Genomic DNA, 14,119 nt, shown 5'->3' with positions numbered 1-14,119 from the left:
GAGGAACTGAGAAACCTGATAACCTGATGCTGAATGATTTTTTATACACAACTGTTAGTCATCAGCCTGTCAGCATTACAAGAGAGTAACGCTTCGCTTTTGAGACCTGACTTTTGTTTCAAAAGTTGCACTGCAGTTTACACACTCACTCAGGCACAGGGCTAAACAGCTTCTAGCTAATCTCTGAAAAAAGTGCTCTCTTTCTAAAACTACAAATCAAAATGAAGAACGGTTTGGAGCATATTATAATAAACGTGAAATAGTGATCTATGTTGTGATTATTTATTATTGTGATCGATGTGAATAATATCTCCATTTGGAAATTTCAGACAGAGGAAAGAGAGGTGGTGAGTAAGTACCTTTTGAAAGCCCTGGTCCAGATCTAATTTGGAGAAATACGACTGCAGCATTGTGATAATGCAGTGTCAAGGATCTAAGTGGTCTGAATGCAAATCATGCCCACCGTATCCACTTGTGGTCTAAATAATCTCTCTTTTATGAGCGCACATCTGTTACAGACACAGTGGAGAGCATAAATCACTGGCCTAATTTTGAACAAACTCAGACAGAGCAGGATGCGGACTGCAGGATTGCTCCGTGATTTTAAAAAATGCACTCATGAGAGTGACACTTCTGTGGCGACAAAGGGACAAAAATGGAAGTTCAATATACGTTTAGTACAAAATATAAAGGCGGGCTCCATTACTCGCAATACTCAAGTTTAAACCCTGCTATAAAAGGAAGTGCATCAGGCACAATTTTCCGTCTGATGGAATACGCTCCCACGAGAACGTCTGCAAATCAGGGAAATGCTGCATCCTTATTATGTGTGCAATGCAAATCTCTACAAAATGTTACAACCAATATACATCTATATATTTTATATATGGCTGAGTCTCTTTATATCCACTCGTTGTGTATAAATGTGGAGCTGTTTCAAAGTGTCTTCTAGGCTGATAAGCACAATTAGCTTTCAAGTCTGAAAGGTCCTCCTTTTTAATGCTCTGCCAGGCCTTCGCTGCAGCGGCTTTCAGCTGCTGTTTGTTTGTGGGGCTTTCTGTGCAAAGTTTAGTCTTCAACAAGTGAAATGCAAATTTAGTTGGCTTAAGATCAGGTGGCTGACTTGGCCATTCAAGAATATTCCACTTGCTTTAATAAACAGCTGGTTTGCTTTGGCTGTATGTTTTCGGTCACTGTCCATCTGTATTATGAAACGCCGCCCAACCAATTTAACTGCATTTAGCTGGATTTGAGTGGACGCTATGTCTCTGAACACCTCAGAATTCATTCGACTGCTTCTGTCCTGTGTCACATCATCAATTAACACACGTGTCCCCGTGCCACAGGCAGCCATGCACGCCCAAGCCATCATACTATGTTTAACAGATGCCATCATTCTGGTAAAGGTTGATCTTGGCTTCATCTGCCCAAACAATGTTTTTTTCAGAACTGTGCTGGCTTTTGTAGGTGCTTTTTATTTATTTATTTATCAATCAAAGTCCAATCTAGCCTTTCTATTCTTGAGGCTTACGAGTGGTTTGCACCTTTGAACCCTCTGTATTTACTTTCATGTAGTCGTCTCTTTATTGTAGACTTTAATAATGCCTACTTCCTGGAGAGACTCCCTCACTTGGCTGGCTGTTGTGAAGGGGTTTCTCTTCACCATGGAAATGATTCTGCAATCATCCACCGCTGTTTTCTGCCGTGGACGTCCAGGTCTTTTTGAATTGCTGAGTTCACCAGTGCTTTCTTTCTCAGTATGTACCAAACTGTAGATTTTGGATGGCTTGGATTGGATGGCTTGTTTCACCTGCATGGAGAGCTTCTTTGACCACATGTTGTCCATTCAAAGCAAAATCTCCCAAATTTAAGCACCACACCTCAAATCAGTGCCAGGCCTTTTATCTACTTAACTGATAATAACATAAAATAGCCTTTGAGACAATTGTCCAATTACTTTTGGTCACCTTTAAAAGAGAGTGGCACATCTTAAGGAGCTAAAACCTTTAAACCCTGCATCCAATTTGAATACGAATGCCCTCAAATTAAAACTGAGAGTCTACACATTATGTCCATTTCCATTATATAACTATAATAGGAATGTGCTTCATAAACAGGTTAAAAACAAAACAAAACTTGTGTCACTGTCAAAATATATATGGACTGAACTTTTCTGGGAAAAAATAAAAAATAAAAAAATCACACCATGTTGCTGTTTAAATGACTCTTAAGTGAAGATGAAATTTCACCGTTTTGAAAATAACTTCTTGTTGCACCCAGCTCTGATGACAGCTGCCTGGTCACCTCGCCTGCTTATGCTTTTCAAACAATTTTAAATAGTTCGCTTATCCACTCACCAGGCCATCACAAGTACTTATAGCTGCGCTCCCTTTCACAATGGCATCATCCCACACTTCACCCAAGAAATGACAGTGGGAGGATCCAGCAGGTTTGATCCGTGCCCCCTTCAGGCCACCAAACCTCCTCTCAGTCATGAAGCCTGGAGCCAGCAGGTGAGGATTCAGAGTGAGGTTGAAGTGCAAGTTGTGGCCGCCGTGCCAAAACTGGTAGAAGATGCGATCTAGTCCTGCTGGTTCCACTGAGGCTTCCCTGCGCTGTAAACGGCGAGCATGGTGAGACAGGAAATTGGACAGGAAGTGACCCTTGGCATCCACTCTCGTAGGGTGAACCACCTCGTACAAAGGGAAGTCATCCTGAAATCTTTCTGTAAAAGCGGTGATGGGAAGAAGACTCGTTATTAAATCGCAGGAAACTGGATTGAAATTAAATAATCATGTGGCTGCAAAGCTGTAAACAAAACCTGGGAAACTCTAAACACACACATATGTGCTAATCTGTCACTTTATCTTTGAATATAACTGACATATATGCAGTACTTCTTAAAAATATATTCTTTGACGCTTCACTCTCATGTTTAATAGTTTGCATTGTTGCTGGAAGACTGAGTTTCACAAACCATCATTTGCTCTGATCTGGAATAGCTTTGTCCAATGCACGGAGAGCAGTGTGACAAAAAATATAAGGACTGCGCCTCAAGAAGCAGGATGAGCAGTTTTTCCATCTTATTTCTATCCATACAATTTCATTTTACCTAGCTAAATCTTGCTAAATCAGTTTATTTCTTTTAGTTTGCAATACTCAGTAATCACTGTGTATGTTTAGTATCCACTGACAGTACACCCCCCACAGCTGCTATGCTTATCACCACATACAGTCACATGAAAAAGGGGTTTTTCACAGGACTCCATGCAGTCCAGTGAAAATCTAAGTACACCACATGATTCAGTAGCTTCTTTAAAACATTGCTTCAGTTTATTAAGGTTTGCAGGCATTTATTGTGTTGAGGTCTGGACTTCACCACCTTAATTTTCTTTGCTTTTTCAGCTATTCTGTTTTAGATTTGCTGCTGTGCTTTGGATAATTATCCTGCTTCACGACGTAATTTGTGACATGCTTTAGCTGTTGCTCTCACTCTAAAATACTCAGAGGAGCTCATGGTTAACTCAGTGAATGCAAGATGGCCACGACTTGTGGTTACACAACAAGCCCAAATCATCACCCCTTCACTACCGTGCTTCACAGTTGGTATGAAGTATTCAATTCAATTCAATTCAATTCAATTCAATTCAATTCAATTCAATTCAATTTTATTTATATAGCGCCAAATCACAACAAATGTCACCTCAAGGCGCTTCATAGATACAGAGAAAAGCCCAACAATCATATGACCCCCTATGAGCAAGCACTTTGGCGACAGTGGGAAGGAAAAACTCCCTTTTAACAGGAAGAAACCTCCGGCAGAACCAGGCTCAGGGAGGGGCGGCCATCTGCTGCGACCGGTTGGGGTGAGAGAAGGAAGACAGGATAAAAGACATGCTGTGGAAGAGAGACAGAGATTAATAACAGATATGATTCAATACAGAGAGGTCTATTAACACATAGTGAGTGAGAAAGGTGACTGGAAAGGAAAAACTCAATGCATCATGGGAATCCCCCGGCAGCCTACATCTATTGCAGCATAACTAAGGGAGGATTCAGGGTCACCTGGTCCAGCCCTAACTATATGCTTTAGCAAAAAGGAAAGTTTTAAGCCTAATCTTAAAAGTAGAGATAGTGTCTGTCTCCCGAATCCAAACTGGAAGCTTGTTCCACAGAAGAGGGGCCTGAAAACTGAAGGCTCTCCCTCCCATTCTACTTTTAAATACTCTAGGAACAACAAGTAGGCCTGCAGAGCGGGAGCGAAGTGCTCTAATAGGGTGATATGGTACTACAAGGTCATTAAGATAAGATGGGGCCTGATTATTTAAGACCTTGTATGTGAGGAGCAGGATTTTGAATTCAATTCTGGATTTAACAGGAAGCCAATGAAGGGAAGCCAAAACAGGAGAAATATGCTCTCTCTTTCTAGTCCCTGTCAGTACTCTTGCTGCAGCATTTTGGATTAACTGAAGGCTTTTCAGTGAGTTTTTTGGACATCCTGATAATAATGAATTGCAGTAGTCCAGCCTGGAAGTAATAAATGCATGAACTAGTTTTTCAGCGTCACTCTGAGACAGGATATTTCTAATTTTAGAGATGTTGCGCAAATGGAAGAACGCAGTCTTACATATTTGTTTAATACAGTGGGGCAAAAAAGTATTTAGTCAGCCACCGATTGTGCAAGTTCCCCCACTTAAAATGATGACAGAGGTCAGTAATTTGCACCAGAGGTACACTTCAACTGTGAGAGACAGAATGTGAAAAAAAAATCCATGAATTCACATGGTAGGATTTGTAAAGAATTTATTCGTAAATCAGGGTGGAAAATAAGTATTTGGTCACCTCAAACAAGGAAAATCCCTGGCTCTCACAGACCTGTAACGTCTTCTGTAAGAAGCTTTTCTGTCCCCCACTCGTTACCTGTATGAATGGCACCTGTTTGACCTCATCATCTGTATAAAAGACACCTGTCCACAGCCTCAACCAGTCAGACTCCAAACTCCGCCATGGCCAAGACCAAAGAGCTTTTGAAGGACACCAGGAAAAGAATTGTAGACCTGCACCAGACTGGGAAGAGTGAATCTACAATAGGCAAGCAGCTTGGTGTGAAAAAATCAACTGTGGGAGCAATCATCAGAAAATGGAAGACATACAAGACCACTGATAATCTCCCTCGATCTGGGGCTCCACGCAAGATCTCATCCCGTGGGGTCAAAATGATCATGAGAACGGTGAGCAAAGATCCCAGAACCACACGGGGGGACCTGGTGAATGACCTGCAGAGAGCTGGGACCAAAGTAACAAAGGTCACCATCAGTAACACACTACAACGGCAGGGAATCAAATCCCGCAGTGCCAGACGTGTTCCGCTGCTGAAGCCAGTGCATGTCCAGGCCCGTCTGAAGTTTGCCAGAGAGCACATGGATGATACAGCAGAGGATTGGGAGAATGTCATGTGGTCAGATGAAACCAAAGTAGAACTTTTTGGTATAAACTCAACTCGTCGTGTTTGGAGGAAGAAGAATACTGAGTTGCATCCCAAGAACACCATACCTACTGTGAAGCATGGGGGTGGAAACATCATGCTATGGGGCTGTTTTTCTGCCAAGGGGACAGGACGACTGATCCGTGTTAAGGACAGAATGAATGGGGCCAAGTATCGTGAGATTTTGAGCCAAAACCTCCTTCCATCAGTGAGAACTTTGAAGATGAAACGAGGCTGGGTCTTCCAACATGACAATGATCCAAAACACACCGCCCGGGCAACAAAGGAGTGGCTCCGTAAGAAGCATTTGAAAGTCCTGGAGTGGCCTAGCCAGTCTCCAGACCTCAACCCCATAGAAAATCTGTGGCGGGAGTTGAAAGTCCGTGTTGCTCGGCGACAGCCCCAAAACATCACTGCTCTTGAGAAGATCTGCATGGAGGAATGGGCCAAAATACCAGCTACTGTGTGTGCAAACCTGGTAAAGACCTATAGTAAACGTTTGACCTCTGTTATTGCCAACAAAGGTTATGTTACAAAGTATTGAGTTGTATTTTTGTTATTGACCAAATACTTATTTTCCACCCTGATTTACGAATAAATTCTTTACAAATCCTACCATGTGAATTCATGGATTTTTTTTTCACATTCTGTCTCTCACAGTTGAAGTGTACCTCTGGTGCAAATTACTGACCTCTGTCATCATTTTAAGTGGGGGAACTTGCACAATCGGTGGCTGACTAAATACTTTTTTGCCCCACTGTATGTGCGTTGAAGGACATATCCTGGTCAAAAATGACTCCAAGGTTCCTCACAGTGTTACTGGAGGCCAAGGTAATGCCATCCAGAGTAAGAATCTGGTTAGATACCATATTTCTAAGCTTTTCAGCGCAGATTACAATGACCTCAGTTTTATCTGAGTTAAGAAGCAGAAAGTTAGTGGCCATCCAAGTCTTTATGTCTTTAAGACATTCCTGCAGTTTAACTAATTGGTGTGTGTTATCTGGCTTCATGGACAGATAGAGCTGGGTGTCATCTGCATAGCAGTGAAAATGTATGCTATGTCTTCTAATGATGCTGCCTAGGGGAAGCATGTATAATGTAAACAGAATTGGTCCTAGCACTGAACCCTGTGGAACTCCATAATTAACCTCAGTGTGTGAAGAGGACTCTCCATTTACATGCACAAATTGGAGTCTATTAGATAGATATGATACAAACCACTGCAGTGCAATATCTGTAATACCTACAGCATGTTCTAATCGCTCTAATAGGATATTATGGTCAACAGTATCGAATGCTGCACTAAGGTCAAGAAGGACAAGCACAGAGATGAGTCCACTGTCAGAGGCCATAAGAAGATCATTTGTAACCTTCACTAAAGCTGTTTCTGTGCTGTGCATATTCATGCTGATATGCTGAGCTTAGTTTTCGCCAAGTGTGCCGCTGTGCGTTAGGTCCAAATCTCCACTTTATCTTGTTTGTCCAAACAGCATCGTTCCAGAAGTCTTGTGCCATGTGAGGATGCACCTTTGCAGACCTAAGATGTGCTGTCTCCCGTCTCCTTGCAACCCTTTCAAAGACCTCATACTCGTTTTGTCTGTTTCTCACTGAACTGTCATAAACGTGAACATTTAACACACTAATGGAGGCCTGTACAATCTGAGATGTGGCGCCTGCAAGGTCTGATTTTTGTTTGACTTTGTCAGGATGTCCACTCCTGGAGAGAATTTAGCAAACTGCTAAAACTTTTGCTTTTATAGAGGTATTCATGTTTGCTGATGATCACTTAATCAGCTTCATTTGATTAGCATAGCTTGGCTGCTACTTGCCCTCTTAAATCCTATAGAAGCAGCACTACTTAGTTATTCACAGAGTGCACAGAGTCCCCTGAAACCTTCTTTTTCACCCGACGTGTGTAAAATGCATGAGAAGAGTTTAAAAAGCTGAATATTAAAATAATTTTAATGGTATATTTGCACTAAAGCTAAGTCATAAATCAATTATAACTTTTTTCCAGTGATAAGAATTTTAATGATAACAACACTGTTAAATATTGATGTTTTTATCCATGTGATGGACACTGTACACATTAAATAATAATTATTACCACTGTCAAAAAAAATAAATCACAGCTACTATCTGTTTCACATTCTTTCACTTATTCTGTGCACTCAAAGTACAAAGGTGCAAACCCTCACACTATCATTATTGGCTTTATCTCATTCAAGGGAAATGAAGGAGTGATTATACACAGCCTTGCTGACTCGAGCTCTTACCGTGTCTGCGCTGCACAGGATTATCTGCACAAATATTTTCAAGCATACAGCACTTATAGATGATTTGGACAAATATTTGAAATGTCTGACTGAATGAGGAGTTTTCACCTTTCCATTGGCACTTTAATACCGTACGATTATTTTATCGACTTCTCACTTTACCACATGCCTGAGTATTACAGCTATGCACTTCTTTGATTCGCACTTTTGCTTTTATTTATGAACGTCTGACCAGCAACAAATGCCAAATAGTCTTGGATTGATTTGAATTAGTGTAAAGACATGGCTGCCTAAAGCAATGGGCTTGACTGGTTTTCATTTATGTGTATTACTGATGGCAAGAGATTTCTGGAGAAAAAAAAAAAAACCTTTCTTAAAAAATATCTTATCTTCTACTTAAGGTCAAAAGAAAATATAAATATCTTCTTGTAGCCTTAACAATGCACAACAAAGGCATGGAAGGCATTCTTCATGAAAGCAGTGACTGCATATCCATTCCTACCTTTGTTAAGGAAGCAAAAAGATTTTTAGATTTTCTTGTGACCTTAAGACGATATTCTTTAAGCAAATATTTTCTGCAGCTCTTCACAAAGGTCTTTCTCATCTAGAATGAGCAAACCAGCAAATTACTCTCCTGAGGAATTGGACTGTGGATTCGTGGTGATCAGAAACCATCACATTCCTCAGAAATAAGGTTTTTTTCATTGGAGTGATTGTGATAAAACTAGTGATCCTTAAGAGTCTTCTAGGATTTGCTAAAACAAATGAACAACACTGATCAGGTTCAGTTAATTTACTTTTTATTCTTTAGTCTTACAAGTAGGTAAGAATAAAAAAAAATGTCTTTAAACATTTTGTCAAGCGGAAGCCCTTTGCTTATCAAAGTGCTTTTCTAATTTGGGAAACAGTTTCAGGCAGACATCGATAATTCCTGTGCAAACATTTAACACCTGAAACATCACTATCTGACAGGTCCCTCCCTCAGTGAGTCATCCTTGCCTAGAATGCCAAACAGTAGCTAGCACACAGTTGATTTGTACAGGATGAGACAGAGTGCACCCACACTTCTTGATCTGTTTGTTTGGCTAATCTCTGGAGAACCCGGGAAGTCTGAGTGGATGAAAGTGCATGACGTGAAGGCAGGGGGTGCTTCCTACCAGACATGAGGGGTTTAATCCTCTGATGTGATGATATGCACTGGAACAGCCAATACACTTTCTGTTGAAACTGGGTGTATTAAGAGAATAACAATAATGCATCCTGTCTATTCCCCTAAGTGAAACTCTGTTTCCTGCCCTTGACTACTGAAGTCAGAGGTCAGTGTCAGTCACACAGCAGCAGCAGCACTGCACTGGGATTCTGCGTTTTGATTAAGGGCACTACAACAAGGGCGGCCCGGGCTTCAGCCTCTGATGATTCATTCAGAAACAGCTCTCTCTACCGCACTTGGTTATAAACGTTTGAGCATAATTGCTATGGCTGTCCCCAAACTTTGTAAGCAAAAGTTCCAGCTGGCTTCTCATCAGGGAGGAGTGTGGCTGGATTCACTCACAGAGCAAATGCGCACAACAAAAGCAGGCAGTGTACGAGAGCGTTGTGGCATTCGATGTGTTTGAATCTGAAAATGTTTAAAGTACTTTAGTTTTCAGGCTCACTAACCTGGTTCATGTGATAATCCCAATCCCAAAGTTTTGCAGTTTTCCAGGACCACCAGGACCGCGATGAAGAAGTGAATGGAAGACGCTCTTTGTCCGAAAGCGTGAAGCCCGCAGTGCAAACGGGTCATTTTGTCAGGACGGTAACTTATATTTTCGAAACATTTAACGCCTTTCTGACACCGCGTCGACTGTCAATTCAAATAGGTCAAATCCATCTGTGCTGGGTGCGTTTCTCGCTTTGTTGCGCCCGTGCACTTACGCTGTGACAGCAACAACAAACTTCTTCACTTCAGGCCTGAGCATTGTTTGCCTCCGCGGGGGGGCTTTTGCTGCATCTTTTTTTGTGTGTTTTGTTTTATGTCGGTGTAAATGTTTGCTTACAAGTTGCTGGTCCCCCTGTCCTCCATCAGCCTCCTCCCGACAGCCAGTGACAGCTTAAAACTTTGCTGTGAAAACTTTCGCAGAGCCACCCCCACAGATGGGTGGACTTAAGACAATGGGCTCAAGAGAGAGCTGGAGGGCTTAAAGGGGAATGCTACTCCAAGAGATCGGATACAGAGATGCAGTCCAATTGGAAGTTCCTTGGGGTGATTCGGGTTCTCAGTGGGTCAGATGAGGACCAGACTGTTGCATTCACTTGGAGTAAGACAAATGACTACGCATCGGGGGTCGCGTTCTGTACGTTTTGACCGGAGGTTCAAAGCATAAAAAAAACAAGCGTTTCCCAGTGGGAACTGTGGGAAAAGCCCGAGTAAAGTCTTAAAAAACAAAACAGCGACTGACACCATCGAGTTCGGGAGATTTCTGATTTTAAAACACATCTGGAAAACCCAGATCTATATCAGTTATATCCCCAAATGTTTTACCACCTTAAGCTAAGCTGGAACAATTAAGAATTATGCCTATTTGGAGGTGGAACACGATGTAACCAAACTCTATGTTCGACCGTTATTATCCCTCTCCAAAGTAAGCGCTCCCTCTAGTGGAAGAAAAATGTCACACTATTGCTTGAGCTTACGAAAGTTCTACATGTTGGCCATAATTTTTGACCTATAGTATTCATTTAATATTAATTATAATGAAAGCATTTAAGAAGTACGTTGGAATTCTTAAAGGCACGCTCATCTTGGTTTATTGTGTTTGCAAAGACGGGGCGTGTTGGAGCGCGTGAACAGAAATCAACAGGTGTACCGGGTGAGAGAGGCAGGACGAGATCTACATCTTGATTGATGTAATCATTTGAATTGTCTGGATTAAAAGTAATTCTCATCATTTATTTTCTTTTCCTATTTTGCGCATTTACGCACGATTCTTGTGACAAATACATTGCTTCATGGCGGATAAACTATAACAAGAAATTTAACCTGTTCTTCCTTAAAAGCTGCCGGGACCGTAATCATTTCTGTCACGTCTCACTCGACCAATCGTGGCTCAGCAGAGGAGCGACACACCTGTATAAAAGCAGGTTTCTGGCCAGCTGCCATTCAAAGGTGTTATGACTACGAATTTGCATCTAATGGAGATAAAAGGCTAAGGCTTTTTTCATGGGGTGCCTCGTAGAAGAAAATGTTGTGAGTCAAGCTTTATAAATTTAATGATGGAGGAAATGTTTAACCACAGCGGAGCGCTCAACCGAAGTTCAGTGCTCGAAGACATCGACGTGAGCGCGGATGGCACCCCCATCCTGAGGATACTCATATCGGTTGTGTACTCTGTAGTTTGCGCGGTGGGTTTAGTGGGCAACCTCCTCGTCTTTTTTCTAATGAGGTTACGACAAGGTCGAAAGAGGTCCACTATTAATGTTTTCATTATCAACTTGGCAGTGACTGACTTCCAGTTTGTTCTCACTCTGCCCTTCTGGGCTGTGGACACCGCGCTGGACTTCAGCTGGCCGTTCGGAGACGCCATGTGCAAGATCGTCCTTTCGGTCACCGTGATGAACATGTACGCCAGCGTGTTTTTCCTCACCGCCATGAGCGTGACCCGCTACCTGGCCGTCGCCTCGGCTCTAAAGAAAAAAGCGCACAGGAGGTCACGGTGTGTGAAGTGGGTGTGCACGGTGCTGTGGGTGGCGGCGACAGTTGCCACAGCTCCAACAGCTGTCTTCTCCACTGTGACTGTGGTGGCTGGCGAAAAACTCTGTCTCCTCAAGTTTCCCGAAGGACACGACTGGCTCGCCCTCTATCACATCCAGAAAATCTTGATCGCTTTCATTATCCCCATGCTCATTGTCTCCGTTAACTACCTGATGCTGCTGCGCTTCGTCAGACAGAGGAGCATGGACAGCAGCAACCCTAAACGGAGATCTAGAGTCACCAAATCTGTCGCTATAGTAGTTTTGTCTTTCTTCTTCTGCTGGATGCCAAATCATGCCATCACCTTCTGGGGCGTGTTGGTCAAATTTAACGCAGCAAACTGGGACACGTCGTATTACATGGTACACACCTACGTGTTCCCGGTCACCGTGTGCTTGGCGCACGCAAACAGCTGCTTAAACCCGGTGCTTTACTGCCTGATGAGGCCGGAGATCAGGAAGATGCTGAGCGGATTGTTTTGGAAAGCCTCCACTCCGTCATCCACGAAAGGTTGCGCCACGCGCTCCTTGACACAGGCAGAAGCCCAGGGAGCTACGCCTCTCCAGATTATAGACAATGCGGAGTACACGCTGTCCATCATAGACCGTAAGGGTTTATCAGCCTCTAAAGTCCTCCCGTATACTCGTTAACTGTAGCCTCGTGATAAACAAGACGACGCTTTGTGGTCCACCTGTAGATGTCTTCATTACGCGTGCGTAAAACGCTTTCGCATCGGTCCCAGTCTAAGTGTTTGGATGGGTTGCATCGCAGATTCACACCGTGTGCGCTTTTTTTTTTTTGCCTTTTTCGCAGAAAGGCGCGGAGTGGTGTTTGTTTCACTGTGACAACTAAACTTTGAATTTGTCCCAGTCTTGCTGTCCAGCTCGCGTTTCTCCTTGTCGTGATTGTTAAAGACAAACAAGAAATAACCGGGACGAGAGGGAGACACGTCCTCGAGTGGAAATCCAGCTGGGGACATTAGGAGGGGGGGGGGGTCTGGGGGGTTTTGATTGTATTTTTAATTTTCAGTGGTTTTGCTCGTGTTTGCTACCATGATTTAATTTTAAAAATGCCATGTTCATCAGTCCTGAGCCTGACTGTATAGTGAGCCTGCAGTCTGTGAAAAATAAAATAAACCACGTTCTAAAAGTGTATGCGCAGAGGAGAGTCTATTATTTGTTTTCTCACTTAAACTGACATCAACTAAAACTGTGTTTTAACACTGAATTTTTCTTTCAGTCAGCAAAAAGTGTGTAACCAGTTTGCTGTCCTGTGCTTACGGTTTTCTAAAGGTGAATTCTTTTCTTTTATCGTCCCAATAATAAATGGATTGATCCTTTGCCTTCAACTCGATTCAATCAGGAAATGGCTAAACGGCTACAATAAAATAAAGAAGTCATGTTAAATGCATTATATAGTGTCAGCACCTCCAAGACGCTTTTCATCACATTCGGTCCTTTCTGTTGTAAATGTTGAATTCCTATCCTGGCACATGTCAAAAACAAAAACCCTGGGCTGTCACAGGTAGCCCAGGAGGAGAAGCTGACAATGGCTGCAGAGGTACCAGCAGTCGCTTTGGCAGCCGTAGTGACGCAGATCTTTGTCAGACGATTCAGCTCACAGAATGCAAAATGAATTCATACAGTCCAAAATCACAAACCACAGGGGGGGCTTTAGATTCTAAGTGCCATCTTCTTTACCAGGACAGCAATATTTAATGAAGCGCTGATATAACAATGAATTATTAATTCACTTTTTTTTCTGGGAGGAAACATTTCAGCAAACTGACGCGTGCTCATTTGCATTTGGGATTTGAGCAAACTGTTCAAACTAAGCGTGCATTTTGCAGTTTTCCTTTGATGATTCCTGCAATAAAGGTTTATTTTTGCTTTGTTGTGGCCACAGGCAAAAAGGAAGAAACCCCAATTAATACATTTTGTACTTGACTGAATAAAAACGAGCACCTATTTCCCCCTTTTCACAAAAAATAAGTTGCTTAACTTTTGTGAAAATGCTCACACTTTCATATTTCATGTCTACTAATCCACATTAGTGGGATGTGGTAATATATATTAATGTAACCGCACTAATATTGTATGGTAATATATTCTGCTGCTTGCCTTGGGCTGTGTTTGTGTGGCTGTTTTCTTTTATTTTTATTTTTCTTTATTAAATATTGCGGCTTTTCCTCTTCGGGGATCAATATGCTTTCACGGCAGCACTCTTGATGCCAGATTGTGCCCATGTGTCCGCTGGTTGAATCCAATCTGTTATCACAAAATACTTAATACTTAATTTAGTTGTGTTTTTTAAGTCGATATGAAGCATTTGAAATGATTCTTCTCGTGGCTGTAGCTCAGGTGGCAGAGCAGGTCAGCCACTAATCAGAAGGTCGGTGGTTCGATCCCTGGCTGTATCTTGGGCAAGATACTAACCCCATGTTTGCCTACTGGTGGTGGTCAGAGGGCCCGGTGGCGCCAGTGTCCAGCAGCCTCGCCTCTGTCAGTGCGCCCCAGGGCAGCTGTGGCTACAATGTAGCTTGCCATCGCCACTGTGTGTGAATGACTGAATGTAGTGTGAAGCGCTTTGGGGTCCTTAGGGACTAGAAAGGCGCTATACAAATGC

At 42.5% G+C, this 14,119-nt stretch overlaps 2 protein-coding genes across 3 annotated transcripts in view; one reads left to right on the top strand and one right to left on the bottom strand.

Annotated features, from left to right (window-relative positions):
• adamts7 (ADAM metallopeptidase with thrombospondin type 1 motif 7) overlaps positions 1-9,845 on the bottom strand; it is a 71,392-nt gene extending 61,547 nt beyond the window's left edge. Inside the window, exons 1-2 of one of the 2 annotated variants that reach the window (XM_087840596.1) lie at positions 9,421-9,845; positions 2,358-2,725 (exon numbers count right to left, since the gene is read on the bottom strand). In XM_087840596.1, coding sequence (XP_087696722.1) covers positions 2,358-2,725; positions 9,421-9,547 — 495 coding nt within the window. In that variant the 5' untranslated portion in view covers positions 9,548-9,845. The remainder of the gene's footprint in view (positions 1-2,357; positions 2,726-9,420) is intronic. The other variant, XM_087840597.1, reaches the window with a different exon arrangement.
• A 1,168-nt stretch (positions 9,846-11,013) lies between these two features.
• Positions 11,014-12,266, top strand: LOC102791325 (relaxin-3 receptor 1-like). Its single transcript, XM_006793959.2, has one exon. It carries the CDS (start codon positions 11,014-11,016, stop codon positions 12,142-12,144), a length of 1,131 nt encoding a protein of 376 aa, XP_006794022.2. The 3' UTR covers positions 12,145-12,266.
• Positions 12,267-14,119: the final 1,853 nt, after the last annotated feature.

This window comes from Neolamprologus brichardi, chromosome 1 (assembly GCF_056152115.1).
Source record: "Neolamprologus brichardi isolate AB-2024 chromosome 1, ASM5615211v1, whole genome shotgun sequence".
Taxonomy (NCBI): Eukaryota; Metazoa; Chordata; class Actinopteri; order Cichliformes; family Cichlidae; genus Neolamprologus; species Neolamprologus brichardi.
Note: the sequence above shows the minus strand (reverse complement) of the source record. Positions and strands in the feature narration are given on the sequence as shown.

Coding starts and splice junctions, on each gene's coding strand:
- LOC102791325 (XM_006793959.2), top strand. CDS start 11,014: ATGATGGAGGAAATGTTTAACCACAGCGGAGCGCTCAACCGAAGTTCA.